We start from the raw sequence: 16,953 nt of genomic DNA, 5'->3' as shown, positions 1-16,953 counted from the left end.
TTCTGGTTACCTGGGGGACCCCAAAAAGTTCCTTGAGGCCTGGTTCACACCTATGCAGATAGCTGCATTTTGCAATACACGTTTTTGATTCATTGAATTTTATGGAACCAAAAACCAGAAAAAAGTCCCTGGCCCTTTCCACATGATCGATAGGAAAACATGTAAAATGGACTGTAGCGTGATTCCGCAAAACTGAAAAACCCACAAAAAAATAAAAAAATAATGCATAGCTGTGAACCAGGCCTTAAATTGCAGCAACTTCCTCGCACTTCCAATTTGGCTATGGGACAGGAGGTGAAGGGGAAGAAAAAAAAAACCCCACACACGTTACAACCCTCCCTTGCTCTATCCAAAAAAGGAAAAGCAAAAAGGTTTTGCCTGTAGTTCTACTTTAAACAGGTGCATGCCTAATTCTCTATCTTGTAAAATGTGTGTAAACGTGGTAATCTACGTTTAGCTGTGTTTTGTTTATAGGTGTTTTTCATCTTTTACAAAAAAAATTAAAAATAAAAAAAAACCTCCTCTTAAAATGCAAATGTGGCTAAACGTGGCATGTAAATACAGCACATCGGACGTTTTTAAATGTTGTTTACCATCTGTCAAATTAAATCATGCAGGTTGTAAAACGTCCCGTGTACATGAAGCTTTATAGTGAGACTTCAGGGAGGTATTTAAATGAACCACACCTATAGCAGGGGCATGTGTCAACTTTAGTCTAAGCTGCACTTTTCATCCACAGTCAGGAGGACGACCACTTAAGCTCCGGACCATTTGGCTGGCAAAAGACCAGAGTGTTTTTTGTGATTTGGCACTGCAGGAAGTGCCTGTCACTTTTTCTGGCCATACAAAAAAATAGGATTGTTAACCACTACAGCCCCAGACCAACACCTTAAGGACCAGAGGTCTTTTTCCAATTTCGCACTGCGCTGCTTTAACTGGTAATTGCGCGGTCATGCAATATTGCACCCAAACGAAACTTGCGTCCTTTTCTTCCCACAAATAGAGCTTTCTTTTGATGGTATTTGATTGCCTCTGCGATTTTTATTTTTTGCGATATAAATGGAAAAAAGCGAAAATTTTGAAAAAAAATACATTTTCTTCTTTATGTTATAAGAAAAATCGAATAAACTAAATTTTAGTCATACATTGAGGGCAAAATTTATTCAGCCACATGTCTTTAGTAAAAAAAAATGTCAATAAGCGTATATTTTTTGGTTTGCGCAAAAGTTATAGCGTCTACAAACTAGAGTACATTTTCTGGAATTTACACAGCTTTTAATTTATGACTGCCTATCTCATTTCTTGAGGTGCTAAAATGGCAGGGCAGTACAAACCCCCCCAAATGACCACATTATGGAAAGTAGACACCCCAAGGAAATTGCTGATGGGTATGTTGAGCCCATTGAATATTTATTTTTTTGTCCTAAGGGATTGAATAATGACAAAAAAAAAAAAAAAAAAAATTTTTTTACAGAAAGTTGCCACTAAATTATATATTGCTCACACATGCTATGGGCATATGTGAAATGACACCCCAAAATACATTCTGCTGCTTCTCCTGAGTACAGGGATACCACATGTGTGGGACTTTTTGGGAGCCTAGCCGCGTACGGGACCCCGAAATCCAAGCACCGCCTTCAGGATTTCTAAGGGCATAAATTTTTTATTTTACTCTTCACTACCTATCACAGTTTTGAAGGCCATAAAATGCCAAGATGGCACAAACCCCCCCAAATGACCCCATTTTGGAAAGTAGACACCCCAAGCTATTTGCTGAGGGCCATGTTGAGACCATTGAATAATGACAAAAAATAAAAAAATTTTTTTTTTTTTTTACAAAAAGTTGTCACTAAATGATATATTGCTCACACATGCCATGGTTATATGTGGAATTGCATCCCAAAATATATTCCGCTACTTCTCCCGAGTATGGGGATACCACATGTGTGGGACTTTTTGGGAGTCTAGTCGCGCACGGCACCCCGAAAATCAATCACCACCTTCAGGATTTCTAAGGGTGCAAATTTTTGATTTCACTCCTCACTACCTATCACAGTTTCAAAGGCCATAAAATGCCAAAATAGCACAAAACCCCCCAAAATGACCCCAGTTTGGAAAGTAGATACCCCAAGCCATTTACTGAGAGGCATGTTGAGTCCATGGAATATTTTATATTTTGCCACAAGTTGCGGGAATATTACAAACTTTTTTTTTTTTTGCATAAAGTTGTCACTAAATGATATATTGCTCACACATGCTATGGGCAGAAGTCAAATTACACCCCAAAATAAATTCTGCTGTTTCTCCCGAGTACGGGGATACCACATGTGGGGGACTTTTTGGGAGCCTAGCCACGTACGGGACCCCGAAAACCAAGCACTGCCTTCCGGATTTAAATATAAAATGCTACCAAAAAAAACTGTTAGCGATCGCAGGGATCGGGCCTGACTCTGCGATCGCTGCAGTTATGTGTTTAGTGTTTTGTAAGTGACAGTGATCGATCGATACTGCACTTGGGTGGGCTGGGCAGAGGGGCAAAACGCAGGTGCTAGCGTTTATCTGGGCTGATCCCGCTAACAATGCGTTTTTTTGGAACCCTAAACTGCTGGGGACGCTAGTATAGATCTGATCAGATATTGATCTGTTCAGATTCTATACCACTACGGGAGGTTTATGCTTTGCGTGTGGGTGTTAGCGGTACTGGCACTAACCTAGCGCTGCCTGGGGCGACGCAGACCCTGACCCTAAAACCTAATTGATATCACCCGCCGGGTGATCAGGGGGGTTAAACCTTTATTGGGTAATAAATGGTGGGTGCCCTGATGCTATAAAAAGCAAACTAACCAGAGTCACCCGTAACACTTATACGGTGATCAGTGGTGAAAGGGTTAACTAGGGGCAATCAGGGGGTTCAAATTTTTATTAGGTAGTATATGGGGGTCCCTGGCGCTATATAAAAACCTGACGGGGAACCTAAATAACTAACTGGCTAACCAGCGTCACCAGTGACACTTATACTGTGATCGCTGGTGAAAGGGTTAACTAGGGGCAATCAGGGGGTTAAAACCATTATTGGGTAGTATATCGGGGTACCTAGCGCTATAAAAACCTGGCGGTGAACCTAAAAAAATAACTAGCTACCTAGCGACACTTATGCAGCGATCAGAAAAATGATCGCTTGGTGACACTGGCAAAAGGGGCGTGAAAGGGTTAACTCTAGGGGCAATCAGGGGGTTAAATCTTTACTAGTACAAAAAGAGCAGATAATCGCTACTATAAAGGGGTTATTTTATACTGTGAAAACAGTGGATTTTTTTTAATTATAATTCATAATAAATACACCCAGAAGTGGGATATATGGGCATTCTACCTAGGAGTTAGTCATGAACCTATATGATGGGTGTAAGGAAGATATACTTTTTAATATAAAAAAATAAAAAATAAAATAAAAGGGGAGCCGACAGTTTTTTTGTACAACTAGCGGGGTAGAAAAAAAAACCCCACACATACCACACAACTAATAGTGTGTACCCAGCTTAAATCTTGAAACCTAACATTATAATGATGTGCAATCACAAAAGATTTTCCCTCACTTTCTACCCCAAACACCCATGGCATTATGCAACAATAAAAATAAAAACCCCAACGCTTCATCTTCGAGATACACTGTACTAATCAATTCAAATGTCACCTAACATACATATTTTTAACGCCCAAACATATTAGAGAAACCTAAACCAGTGTTGCCCATAGCTAACTGGGTCTGGCGTTTCTCTGCAAACGCCGACATTAGCCACAGCAAGAAAAACATAGCAGCTATTAAAACTATAAGACAATAATAATCCCACGCAACTGAGACACTATATATATATATATATATATATATATATATATATATATATATATATATATATTCAGATCACAACGCTAGCTGAATCGACACTCACTAAAGCAAGTCAAAGACATGGTAACACAGCCCTCTTCAGTAAATCCGTAGCAATAACGCCTCTTGAGTTTCTTCCTCCGCTCGGCTAGCTCAACTCCAGATAAATCTCGTAATACGGACTAAAAATGAGCGATAAAACGTGCCGCCAATTCAACACGCTAAGCTTCCGGCTTCCTATGCTTCCGCTTCCGTGGCAAGTGACGTCTTTCTCAACAGAGGTTTCCAGGGTGAAAAGTGCTGTAATGAGTGCTGTTTGTAGTTTAGTGAAAGGCACATGTTTTCATTCTGACTTCATGATTTGTGAAAGACTGCACTTTTATTGCTACATATTAAAAATCTTTTTTTTTTTCCAAAGAGACTTGAAAAGCATTTTTTTGCCTAAAACGTTTCTAGCAATGATTTTTATTCTGTGTACACTACATTGCATGTAAAGAATATAGTCAGGTGATAAGGACTTTATGCAGGCATGGTTCGTTGCTGTCACTAAGCCTACGTTCACATTGATGCGATTTAGCATGTCATATCGCATGCCAAATCCATACCTCCCAGACTCCCAACTTTCTGAAATGGGAATGAGGGACACCTATTAGCAAAAGTATGTATTCATAGGACACACCCCTCTGCCACACCCCCTTAAAGGAGAATTGTATTAAAAGAAATGATTGGTTAAACCCGCAAGTGCTTTTTACCACTACTATTCCTTTATATTGGTTTTTGGTATTTACAAATGCAGCAATTTAGAAATTGGATGAAAGGTTTAGCACTGGGGAACACTTTATGTAATATAAATAGTGCATATTATATACAACTATATAGATCAGACCAAAATAAGGCACAAATGAGTAGGACTCAAGGACAGTCCCTCCAAATTAGGGATAGTTAGGAGCTATGCGAATTGGTGGTTATGACCGGCAATGGCACTGTCCGAATCGGTGCGACAGTGACTTTGCGGCACTGCACAGATTCCCAAAAGTAGTTTCTGTACTACTTTTGGTGACTTCAGGTGTGATTTCAATAGACATCTGCACAGATGTCTCTTAAATCACCCCCTGAAGTCAGACTGACATGCGGAAAGAAATTGTGCGAGTTCCAATAACACAGCAGTGTGAACCCAGGCTTAGGGTATACCTTTCCTGAGAAATGCCATACAATCATTACAATCATCAGAGTTCTTGTTTTTGGACATAGAGGGCTCATGAGTTCAACAGCACTGAGGTGCAACAAAGGTTAAAAAAACCTCAGGTGAAAACAAGTGTTTTAAGGCAATTGTTTATCATACACAGTGCTTTAACAAACTAAACGTTTAATTTTTTTAATTTTTGTAACAGTTTAATTATTTTATTAATATTATTTTTGTTAGATCTGGGGTAGGCTTAAAGTGGTTATATACCCACTTTTTTTATTTTTACCTGCAGGTAAGCCTAATGCCGTGTACACATGACCGCACTTTGACGGACTTGGTCCGGCGGACTGGAATCCGTAGGACAATTCGATCATGTTTGGGCTCCAGCTGACTTTTTCTTCCCAAAAGTCCAGAGGACCTAGAAATCAAACTTGCTTCAAATCTTTCCAACGAGTCTGGTCCAAAAATCCGGTCGTCTGTGTGCTAGTCCAACGGACTAAAACCGACGCTAGGGCAGCTATTGGCTACTGGCTATGAACTTTCTTATTCTACATCATCACGTTCAAATCCATCAGACTTTTGTGAGTGATCGTGTGTGGCCAAGTCCATTCGTTTGAAAGTCCAGCGGACCTCAGCTGTAAAGTCTGTCAGACCAAGTCCATCAAAAAGTCCAGTCGTGTGTACGCGGCATAAGGCTTACTTGTAGATCAAATTAATATCTCCTAAACCTGTACGGTTTAGGAGATATTCACTTTGCATGCAGCCGCTGACGTCAGCGGCGCATGGCCTGTGAATGCCCGGGTGGAGGTCTGGCAGACGCTGCTGGACCTTGCCAGGAAGAAGACTCCCACGCGCTTTCATGGGAGTGACATCATCATGGCTCAGGCCACTCACAGCGCTGGAGCCGTGAACCCGGAAGACACGGCGAGAGCAAAATGTCAGCACCTCGGCATGTACTGGCCTGCGATACGGGGACCTCATTCTAAGGTAAGTATTTCATAGTGAGATAGTATGTGGTGCATACTAGCTCATTATGCATTTGCCTCACAGGGTTTTTTTTAACATTTTTTTTTCTGAGGGTATACAATCGCTTTAAGCTTGGTACACATTACTCCCATTTTTTATTTTATTTTTTTCCATTTAGGCTGCTGAACCTTAGATTCAAGCATCCACACAAGTAAAACAAAACAGAAAAGGTTTTGGGTATAGATCAGAGTTGCCAACCTTCTGAAGTGAAATTTATTGGCACAAAAAAAAAATTATCTGACAGTCAAATTTTTACTGATAGTTCAAAAAGTTAACTAAAAGGACACATTTTCAGTGCAAATGTCAATATTTAAGCTACAAACATGTAGCTACTGTGATTAGCAGTGTGTTTAAAGTGGAGCTTCCCTCTCACAATCTACTGACTGTTTTGAATACTTATGGTCCTAGCATTAGTAAATAAGAAAGTATATCATATTTACTTGTTTTTAACAGATTTTTTTACATTTCTTTAGTTACTTCCTAGTTTCCATGCCTAGGCAAATGATGTCATACATTCCAAGTGTCTTCAGGCAGGGAGGAGGGGTTTTCTCAGCTCAACACACCCTTCTGCCTATATGCTTGAGTTAATAGCAGATGGATTCCAGGCAGTAACACCCCTTTCACACCAGGGCATTTTGCAGGCGCTATAGCGTTAGAAATAGCGCCTGCAATCCGCCCTAAAGAAGCTGCACCATTGTTTGTAGTGTGAAAGCCCGAGGGCTTTCACACTACAGCGGTGCGCTGGCAGGACGTCAGAAAAAAGTCCTGCCAGCAGCTTCTTTGGAGCAGTGAAGGAGCGGTGTGTTTACCGCTCCTCCACCGCTGCTCCCCATTGAAATCAATGGGGCAGCGCTGTAATGCCGCTGGCAAAACGGCGCTATTGCCGCGTATTGCCGGCGGTTTTAACCCTTTCGCGGCAGCTAGCGGGGGGTAAAAGAGCCCCGCTATCGGCCGAAATGCGCCGCAAATCCGCCGACGCAAAGGGCGGTGTGGTGTGAAAGGGGTCTAAAGGCTATATGAATCATCTTCCATTACTCAAGATTAGGGATGAGCTTCGTGTTCAAGTCGAACATACGTTCGACTCGAACATCGGCTGTTCGCACGTTCGGCGAATACGGAACGTTATGGGTCGTTCGTGCCAAATTCGTGTGGCGCTCACGGCCCACAATGCACTATGCCATCGCAGTACATTGCTGGCTCATGATTGGCCAAGCATGCACTGTGACCCCGCATGCTTGGCCAATCACAGCGCCGGCAGCGAGGAGAGCCATGATTGGCCACAGGCAGGATGCCTGTGGCCAATCATAGCTCAGGCTGTGTAGTACACGCCCCATACTATATAAGGCCGCCAGCGCGGCGGCCTTGTGTAGTGTGTTGGTGTCTGTAGGAGTTAGTGGGTGTTCTCTGTGTACCTTCAACACAGTATACACCGTTCGTTATCGGCCGATTTTGCGTTCTTGCTCTTCTGTAGTGGGTGTTGTCTGCGTGCCCTGACCGCAGTATACACCGTTATATCCACCTATATAGCTAGCTATACTGCTCTTTTGTAATAGAGCTTGTAGTCAGTTGTAGGAGATTGTGCCTGTTGTCTGCGTGCCCTGACCGCAGTAGACACTGTTATATCCACCTATATCGTTAGCTATATTGCTCTTTTGTAATAGAGCTTGCAGTCAGCTGTAGGAGATTGTGTCTGTTGTCTACTTGCCCTGATCGCAGTATACACCGTTATATCCACCTATATAGCTAACTATATTGCTCTTTTGTAATAGAGCTTGTAGTCAGTTGTAGGAGATTGTGCCTGTTGTCTGCGTGCCCTGACCGCAGTAGACACCGTTATATCCACCTATTTAGCTAGCTATATTGCTCTTTTGTAATAGAGCTTGCAGTCAGTTATAGGAGATTGTGCCTGTTGTCTACTTGCCCTGATCGCAGTATACACCGTTATATCCACCTATATAGCTAACTATATTGCTCTTTTGTAATAGAGCTTGCAGTCAGCTGTAGGAGATTGTTCCTGTTGTCTGCGTGGCCTGACCACAGTAGACACCGTTATATCCACCTATTTAGCTAGCTATATTGCTCTTTTGTAATAGAGCTTGCAGTCAGTTATAGGAGATTGTGCCTGTTGTCTACTTGCCCTGATCGCAGTATACACCGTTATATCCACCTATATAGCTAGCTATATTGCTCTTTTGTAATAGAGCTTGCAGTCAGCTGTAGGAGATTGTTCCTGTTGTCTGCGTGCCCTGACCGCAGTAGACACCGTTATATCCACCTATATAGCTAGCTATATTGCTCTTTTGTAATAGAGCTTGCAGTCAGCTGTAGGAGATTGTGCCTGTTGTCTGCGTGCCCTGACCGCAGTATACGCCGTTATATCCACCTATATAGCTAGCTATATTGCTCTTTTGTAATAGAGCTTGCAGTCAGCTGTAGGAGATTGTGCCTGTTGTCTGCGTGCCCTGACCGCAGTATACACCGTTTTATCCACCTATATAGCTAGCTATATTGCTCTTTTGTAATAGAGCTTGCAGTCAGCTGTAGGAGATTGTGCCTGTTGTCTGCGTGCCCTGACCGCAGTATACACCGTTATATCCACCTATATAGCTAGCTATATTGCTCTTTTGTAATAGAGCTTGCAGTCAGTTGTAGGAGATTGTGACTGTTGTCTGCGTGCCCTGACCGCAATATACACCGTTATATCCACCTATATAGCTAGCTATATTGCTCTTTTGTAATAGAGCTTGCAGTCAGTTGTAGGAGATTGTGCCTGTTGTCTGCGTGCCCTGACCGCAATATACACCATTATATCCACCTATATAGCTCTTCTCTAATTGAGCCATCTGCCATCTGCCATCTGCAGGAGTTAGTGGGTGTTGTGTGCCTCCAGCACAATATACACTACCCAATTGCTGGTTCTCCCTTCAGGCCATTACCATGTCTGAAAGGCCAACAAGGAGAGGCAGACAGGCGCAAGCCAATAAAAGAGGGCAAGCAGGCTCTGTGTCTAGAGACAACAGTGCTGGTCGTGGACGCGGTGCATCGTCATCATCAGCACGTGGCCATGGGACACGCTTGTCCTTTTTTTCGGCAGCTGGACGTGTTGAGCCGCATCATGCTGAAGACTTGGTAGAGTGAATGACCAAGCCCTCTTCATCTTACTCATCCTCTCTCACCCAGGCCCAGGGTACTAGCAAAGTAGCTGCCAACGCATCGTCTTCCCTCGTCTCAATGTCATCATCAGTGACTCCTTCCCTAGACCCACCATGTCCTCCTGAGGAGTCCCCTGAACTCTTTGAGCACAGTGTTGGGTACATGCTCCAGGAGGATGCCCAGTGTTTTTTAGGCTCTGATGATGATACTCAGCTAGAGGAAGGCAGTAGCGTGAGCGCAGAGAGAGGGGATGCTGAAGAAGGACAGCAATCTGGCAGTCATGTTCCACAAGCTGCAGCATACTGCCAGGTTTGCTCCAGCGATGAAGAGGGAGGGGATGATGAGGGCACTGACTCCTCGTGGGTGCCCGGTAGGAGAGAGGAGGAGGAGGCACATGTTCAACGAGGCAGGATGCCCTCCGGGGGCCAGCTTAGGGGCAGCACACCGACTGAATCACACCGCATAGCTCCGTCTGTGCAGGGCGCTGCCTCTGCGCGTTATTCTAAAAGTTCTTTGGTGTGGGCCTTTTTTGAGACAACTGCATCAGATCGCACCGCTGCTATTTGTAACATATGTCTCAAGCGTATCTCGCGTGGCCAAAACATCAGCCGCTTGGGCACCACATGCTTGACCAGACATATGTTGACCTGCCATGCAGCTCGTTGGCAAGCGTACCTCAAAGACCCACACTAAAGAACAAAGTGGACCTCTCCTTGCTCCTCATCAGCTGGGATCTCCAACCCCACTAGACCTTCAGTCCTCTCTGAAACCTGCTCTGAGAAGAATGAAGGTGTAGAATTAGGTGTGTCACAGCCAATTGCTTCCGGGAACTCTGCTAGCAGTACACCCACGTCCGATTATAGCAGGCAAATTTCCCTGCCCCAGCTGCTGAACCGTTGAAAGAAGTTCACTCCCAGCCAACCACATGCCCAGTGGTTGAATGCTAGCTTGGCTAAATTGCTAGCACTTCAACTGCTGCCTTTTCAGTTGGTAGACTCGGCCCCCTTCCGTGAGTTTGTACAATGTACGGTTCCACGGAAGGCGATTCCGGCTCTCTACAGGCATGTGGAAGGCAATGTCCTTGCCTCGCTGGACAGGGCGGTCAGTGGTAAGGTGCATAATACTGCTGACTCATGGTCCTGCAGGCATGGACAGGGACGTTACCTGTCTTTCACGGCCCATTGGGTCACTCTTCTGGCAGCTGGGAAGGATGCAGGACAAGGTGCAGTAGTGTTGGAGGTTGTTCCGCCACCACGCCTCCAAAATGCTACTACTGGTTGTGACACACCTCTCTCCTCCACCCCCTCCTCTTCTTCTTCCTCCATGGCCTCTTCCAGTGCTCTGTCCTCAGAACCAGCGGTGCTCCGTAGGCGTTCCAGGGGCTATGCAAGTACGCAGGCAAAACTATGCCATGCCGTGCTTGCGCTGGTTTGTTTGGGGGGCAGGAGCCACACTGGGGCAGATATTTTGTCAGCTCTGCAGGGGCAGGCTGAGAGGTGGTTGACGCAACGCCAGCTTAAGCAAGGAATTGTGGTTTGCGACAATGGCACCAACCTCCTCTCCACCCTCCGACAGGGACAACTCACCCATGTGCCCTGTGTGGCTCACGTCCTTAACCTGGTGGTGCAGCGGTTCTTGGGCAGGTACCCGGGCTTACAGGATGTCCTGAAGCAGGCCAGGAAAGTCTATGTGCATTTCCGCCGATCATTTAATGCCTGTGCTCGGCTGGCTGAGCTCCAAAGGGAGTTGACCTTCCCAAGAACCGCCTTATCTGTGACATGCCCACCAGGTGGGCATGTCCACCCACCAGGTGGAACTCAACGTTGGCCATGCTGCAGCGGCTGCACACGCAGCAAAGGGCCATCAATGAGTACCTGAGCGACTACGGCACCGGGACAGGGTTACGGGAGCTCGGATTTTTCTCACCACGCCAGTGGGGCATGATCAGGGATGCATGCACAGTCCTGTCACCGTTTGAGGAGGCCACAAGGATGGTGAGCAGTGACAGTGCATGCATCAGTGACACTATACCTCTTGTCCACCTGTTGGAGCATATGCTGCGTGGAATAATGGACAGGGCACTTGAGGCAGAACAAAGGCAGGAAGAGGAGGACTTCCTTGCCTCTCAAGGCCCCCTTTATCCAGACAGTGTTCCTGCTGTGCCACCCATCACACAGGAAGAGGACGAGGAGGAGGATGATTGTGTCAGCATGGAGGTGGAGGCTGGCACTCAGCATCAGCAGCAGCAGCAGTCTTGTAGGGATGATTTACAGTCCCAAGAAACCCGTGGACTTTTACGTGGCTGCGAAGAAGAAGCTGCGGATCATGTTGTCCTTAGTGACCCCGAGGACTCGGGACCGAATGCCTCAGCTAACCTATGCTGCATGGCCTCCCTGATCCTGCAAAGCCCGCGGAAGGATCCTCGTATTCTTCGGATCAAGGAGAGGGACCATTACTGGCTGGTCACTCTCCTTGATCCATGGTACAAGGGTAAGGTTGCCGACCTTATCTTGCCGTCGCAGAGGGAGCAGAGGATGAGACATCTCCGGGAGGCCTTGCAGAAAGGTCTGTGCAACGCGTTCCCAGAGACTGGGAGGTTACAAACTCCTGGTCCTGGACAATGTGTTGCTGAGGCATCGGTCAGAAGGAGCGGTGGAGAAGGTGGACGTCTGACCGATGCGTTCAGACAATTTTTTAGTCCGCAGCCCCAAGGTATGATCGGTTCCAGCAACCATCGCCAGCGTCTGATTTACATGGTGCAGGAATACCTAGGGGCAAGGTCAGACTTGGACACCTTTCCCACCGAAAATCCTCTGGCTTACTGGGTCTTGAGGATGGATCACTGGCCAGAGCTTGCACTGTATGCAATTGAGCTACTGGGCTGTCCTGCATCCAGCGTTCTTTCAGAACGCACCTTCAGTGCTGCTGGTGGCTTTGTTACCGATCACAGGGTGCGCCTGTCCACCGACTCAGTTGATCGACTGACCTTCATCAAGATGAATCAGTCTTGGATCACCCACAGCTACCAAGCACCTGAAGCTGATGTAACCGAATAATTTTTTTTTTAAATATCATCCCTTCAAGACTGCCTATGCTGATGAGTGACTGTCCTGTTATGTTGATTGTCTATCCTGGAAGAACATTTTTGATTCTGGGTTATGCCACCAGCCTAATTTTTCTGCCCCTGTTTAACAGGGGTGTTTAATTACAATTTTTGATGCAATGCTCTGTAGCAGGGCTCATTCCTGCACCACAACTAGAGTATATGGGAGAGGTTGCAGTGTCGTGGCACCAGCACCAGTGCCTAAGGCCCAATTTTTCAGCCCCTGTTTAACAGGGGCATGTAATTACAATTCTTGATATAATATTTCACAGCAGGGCTGTCAGGTCACCTTGAGGCGAGGTGACAGATGCACACCCTACGGCTGACTGCTGCGGATGGGAGACAGATCCCACTGGGGTTAGAGCGTAAGATTCCCTGGGGCGCGGAGTCTAAGAGCCAGCAGGTGTTCACCAGCGCCTCTAGTGGTGAGGATGGACTTGGCTGCAACTGGCTCCAGGTCGCGACCCCCAGGTTCCCCCAGCTCACACCAACAGTAGGCAACAGGAAGATAGGGATGGTGAGGGACAAAGCCAAGGTCGGGGCCACAAGCAGACAGGAAAAGTCACGGACACGCCAAAAGGTCAGGATCACAGGCAAACAGGGATGGTCAAGGACAAGCCAAAGTCGGTAACGGAATAACAGCCGAGCACACGGCAGGTAACAGGAAGCTAACACACAAAGGTTGATCAGCCGCGTTGGCCTGCAGTGCACAGGTTAATATAGAGCTCCCTGATAGGAGCTAGGGTGGAGCCATGCCAGAGGATGGATTACAAAAGCAGACAGGTGAGGGTTGGCTGGTCTCTAGATGAACACATGGAAACAGTTAAGCAGACAAACTATTGCATAACCATGACAGTACCCTCCCTCTTACGTGGCCTCCCCCTTCCCCGCCTGGGTCCAGGTTTAAAGGGAAACTCCAGATGGAACCTCCTCAACAGACTAGGAGCAAAGACCTCAGATGCAGTGATCCAAGACTTCTCCTCAGGGCCAAACCCTTTCCAATGTATGAGGTACTGAAGAATGCCTTTACGGAGCCGGGAATCCAAAACTTGACTAACCTCGTATTTTAGATTATCCTCAGAGACTGGAACCGAGGTAGGGAGAGGACAAGAGGACTTGAGGACTAAAGGCTTCTTAGGAATGGGTAAGAGCATCAGAAGATCAGGAGCCTGAGCAGGGTCCCCTAGACCCTTAAAGATGAGCTGGGCATCCATAACAGGACCACCAGACTGGGCAGAGGTCAGTGGATCCCTGAGGTTAGGTTGGTTAGACGGTGACATGTCACAAGAATCAAGCTGGATAGCTGAAACACAAACAGAATGCAGAGAACCCTGAGAAAAAGATTGAAAACCCCTCCTGGCCGAATGAGGTATTCTATCCAAAGGATGGATTGAGCCTCTAAAACGGGTTTGAACGGACATCGTAGCAGTAGGGTGAGGCGAGGTCACCGAAGGTGCTGAACAAGAAGCAGGAAGCTCATTGGGCATGGGCTGGACTGGCATAAATGGTGCAGAGGCCGAATGAATAGTATTGTCAGGTGTAGCGACCATCTCAATCGCATCACAGGGCATAGCAACTGTGGAACTTGCAGACAAGTTAGCCTGGCTGTGCGTCCAAGGGAGATTAGGGACAGGCAAAGGTAAATGGTTATGCGAACTGGAGTGAATGATCGACTCAGGTTCATAGGTGGGCCCCTCATCCAGAGTACCACATGGCCTAGAGAGTGCATCAGTCCGACTATTGCAGGACGCATCCCAGAGATCGCTATATACAGCGGGAAGAGCAGAAGATACTGGGATGGTGGTAACAGGAAGTTTCTCTTTTGGGGTACCCTTGAGTAGGCAGGAAGAGGAACAGGAAGGACCCCAAGCCAGGATCTGTCCAGCAAACCAGTCAACGTGTGGAGAATGGAGCCATAACCAAGGAAGACCTAATATGATAGGAGATGAAGCCTTAGGTAAGACAAGGAAGGATATCCACTCCTGGTTGAGTGTCCCTACTGACATCTTAACAGGAAGAGTCTGGAAGCGGATAGGGCCCCCTGGGAGAACAGTGTCATTAATCGCCAAGACCACCAATGGCGTTGTAAGAGGCAAAAGGGTAAGTCTCATGGAGGATGCAGTTTCCCAATCCATGAAATTGGCAGCGGCACTGGAATCCAGATGTGCTGAGACCGAACGAGAGGAAGCACCGACATGAAGCAACACAGAAAGGAGAAGACGAGAAGGTGAAGGTGATATTTTAGGGTCTAATACTCCACCTTCCAGATGTATTAGCCCTGAGCGTTTTTCCGGACGAAGAGAACAAGTTTCGCGGAAATGACCTTTGGCCCCACAATAGAGGCATAGGCCTAGAGTTCTGCGCCTAGCGCGTTCTTCGGGAGATAACTTTGTCAGGCCCAACTGCATAGGTTCCTCAGCAGGCAGGGGGCGCTCCTCGGCTCGAAGAGAAGGGACTGGGAGCTCAGGCTGCCTAAAGAACAGGGAGTGCTGTTTTTTTTTTTCCAGGGCCCACTCCTGAAAGCGAATATCGATCTGGTTACACAAGGTGATGACACTGTCCAGATCAGCAGGAAGGGATCTTCCTGCTAATTCATCCTTCACTCTATCAGAGATGCCATGTAAAAAGGTTGCAACTAGGGCCTCATTATTCCAGCTCAAATCAGCTGTGAGAATACGGAACTGAAGATCATACTGTCCCACAGACACGGACTCTTGACGAAGACGTAAAAGAGCGCTAGCCGATGAGGAGACAGGACCCGGTTCCTCGAAGATATTCCGAAAAAGTTTAAAGAAATCAGACAGGCTAGAAACCACCGGATCATTCAGTTCCCACAGAGGGGCAGCCCAAGCTAGCGCCTCGCCGGACAGGAGGGATATAATATATGCTACTTTCGCCTGATGTTTTGGGGCTGAAGTTTAAAATGAATTGTGCATTGGCCGAGGAAGCCCCTGCAGGTCTTGGAGTCCCCAGAGAAACGGGACGGAGCTGGCAGTAATAATGAATGCGTGGATGCGACTGGTGCGATAGGTGCAGTTGCTGACTGTACTTGAGGCTGCAGGTTCGGGGTTCCCAAGGAAGCCTGTAGCTGCTCAAAGTGGGAAGCCAGATCTTGAAGGAATCGCATCAACTGGGTCTGATGCGATTCTTGGGTCTCAAGTCTGCGAACTAAGCCCTGCAATGGATCATCTGCGGATACCTTCTTCTTGACCCGCCCCCTCAGAGATCAACTTTTCAGTGTTCGAAGACCAGCTGTAAATAACTCTTCCCACCGCTGCTAGCGCCACGGCCGGTCTACAAGCACCTCCTGTGAATATGTAGGTCGGTGTCAAACTTTCTGTCAAGCACTTCTCTGAATGTTACTGCCTCCTGAATGGGAAGCGTCACATGCCTAGCTAGACGCATCAAGGATGCGTCCACTACTGGGAGTGAGACTAGGGGGTTCACTTTAGACTCCTTGAGCAGATATAGTTTGGCAAGTGTTACTGAGACTGGTCTTTTTTTCAGGCTTCTGCCACTCCTCCTTAATTAGCTCGTCCAACTCGTTAACGAACGGAAAAGCCTCTGGGTCTCTTTTGAGATTCGGGAAATATTTTCTCAGTTTCTGCTGGGTCTCTTTGGGTTCATCCCAGTTTATCGCCTCTTTGACCGATTTCACAAAAGGCTCTATCAGCGAGAAATCGAAACCTGCTGATGTTTCCAGTTCTTCGTTGTCGGACGGGGAATCTCGTTCTCTTGATGTACTGGGAGGAGCAGGTGAGGCACTTCGGGCTCTTTTCCTTTAGTGGCTTAATTGAAGCATCTGCAACAGGCCAGGTTATCCAGGAGAGTGATAGCCCCTCATACCCAGCAAGAGCTCCCGGCTGGACGGAGGTGATGTGCTGGCAACTGATGTATGTGTGTAGGGGATCTCCTACGATAGGAGTGTCTATGCCTTGAGTTGGACTTAGAGCGACTTCTTCTTCGACTTCCCCTGTGACCTGAGCGTCTTCTTCCGCAACTCCTGTGGGAGGTCTCTGCGTCTCGAATTTGACGATCTTGAGGACCTGATAGGGCTGACCAGTTTAGGCAGCGTTAGTAGATTCCTGCTCTCTTTTTCAATCTTCCCTACTTACCAAAAAAATTCCTCCCCTTACCTATTAGGCTAGCCGTGATCTGCTGGGGCAGCGGCCTTCATAGGGAGAAATAGAGAATCCACCTAGGAGAGGCACAGAGGAGTAGAGCTGCAACTAACGATTAGTTTGTCTGTCGAGTAATCAATCGATTTTTTTCTAATAGTCATCGACTAGAACGATTATTTTATTTTATTTTTTTACTTAATCTAGTGTGTTTTTTTTGTGATTAGCTAATTAATCCTTTGGATAACTTTACAAAAAATGATAAGTACAACTTCTAATATAATATTTCAACTTTTATTACATTTTTTCCAAAAAAATACTTCAATGTACAGTGGTTAAAGTTTTTACAGTATAAAAAAGTGCCAAAAATAAAATGTAAACAACACTTTAGCATCAGGAACAAATAATGGCATTGCCATTAATTCAGAGCCAGAAGCATTAAAAAATGCCATATACATGCAACAAAAGAACTGCTGCTCAACAC

At 46.3% G+C, this 16,953-nt stretch overlaps 1 protein-coding gene across 2 annotated transcripts in view; it reads right to left on the bottom strand.

Annotated features, from left to right (window-relative positions):
* The window catches only part of PRPF19 (pre-mRNA processing factor 19), a 563,471-nt gene extending 559,334 nt beyond the window's left edge, over positions 1-4,137 (bottom strand). Inside the window, exon 1 of one of the 2 annotated variants that reach the window (XM_077454802.1) lies at positions 3,948-4,137. In XM_077454802.1, the coding sequence (XP_077310928.1) occupies positions 3,948-3,966 (19 nt within the window). In that variant the 5' untranslated portion in view covers positions 3,967-4,137. The remainder of the gene's footprint in view (positions 1-3,947) is intronic. The other variant, XM_077454803.1, reaches the window with a different exon arrangement.
* Positions 4,138-16,953: the final 12,816 nt, after the last annotated feature.

The sequence above is a fragment of the Lithobates pipiens genome, unplaced genomic scaffold (genome assembly GCF_037356315.1).
Source record: "Lithobates pipiens isolate NorthernLeopardFrog02 unplaced genomic scaffold, aLitPip1_a1.2 Scaffold_25, whole genome shotgun sequence".
Taxonomy (NCBI): domain Eukaryota; kingdom Metazoa; phylum Chordata; class Amphibia; order Anura; family Ranidae; genus Lithobates; species Lithobates pipiens.
This window is presented reverse-complemented; position numbering and strand designations above follow the sequence as displayed.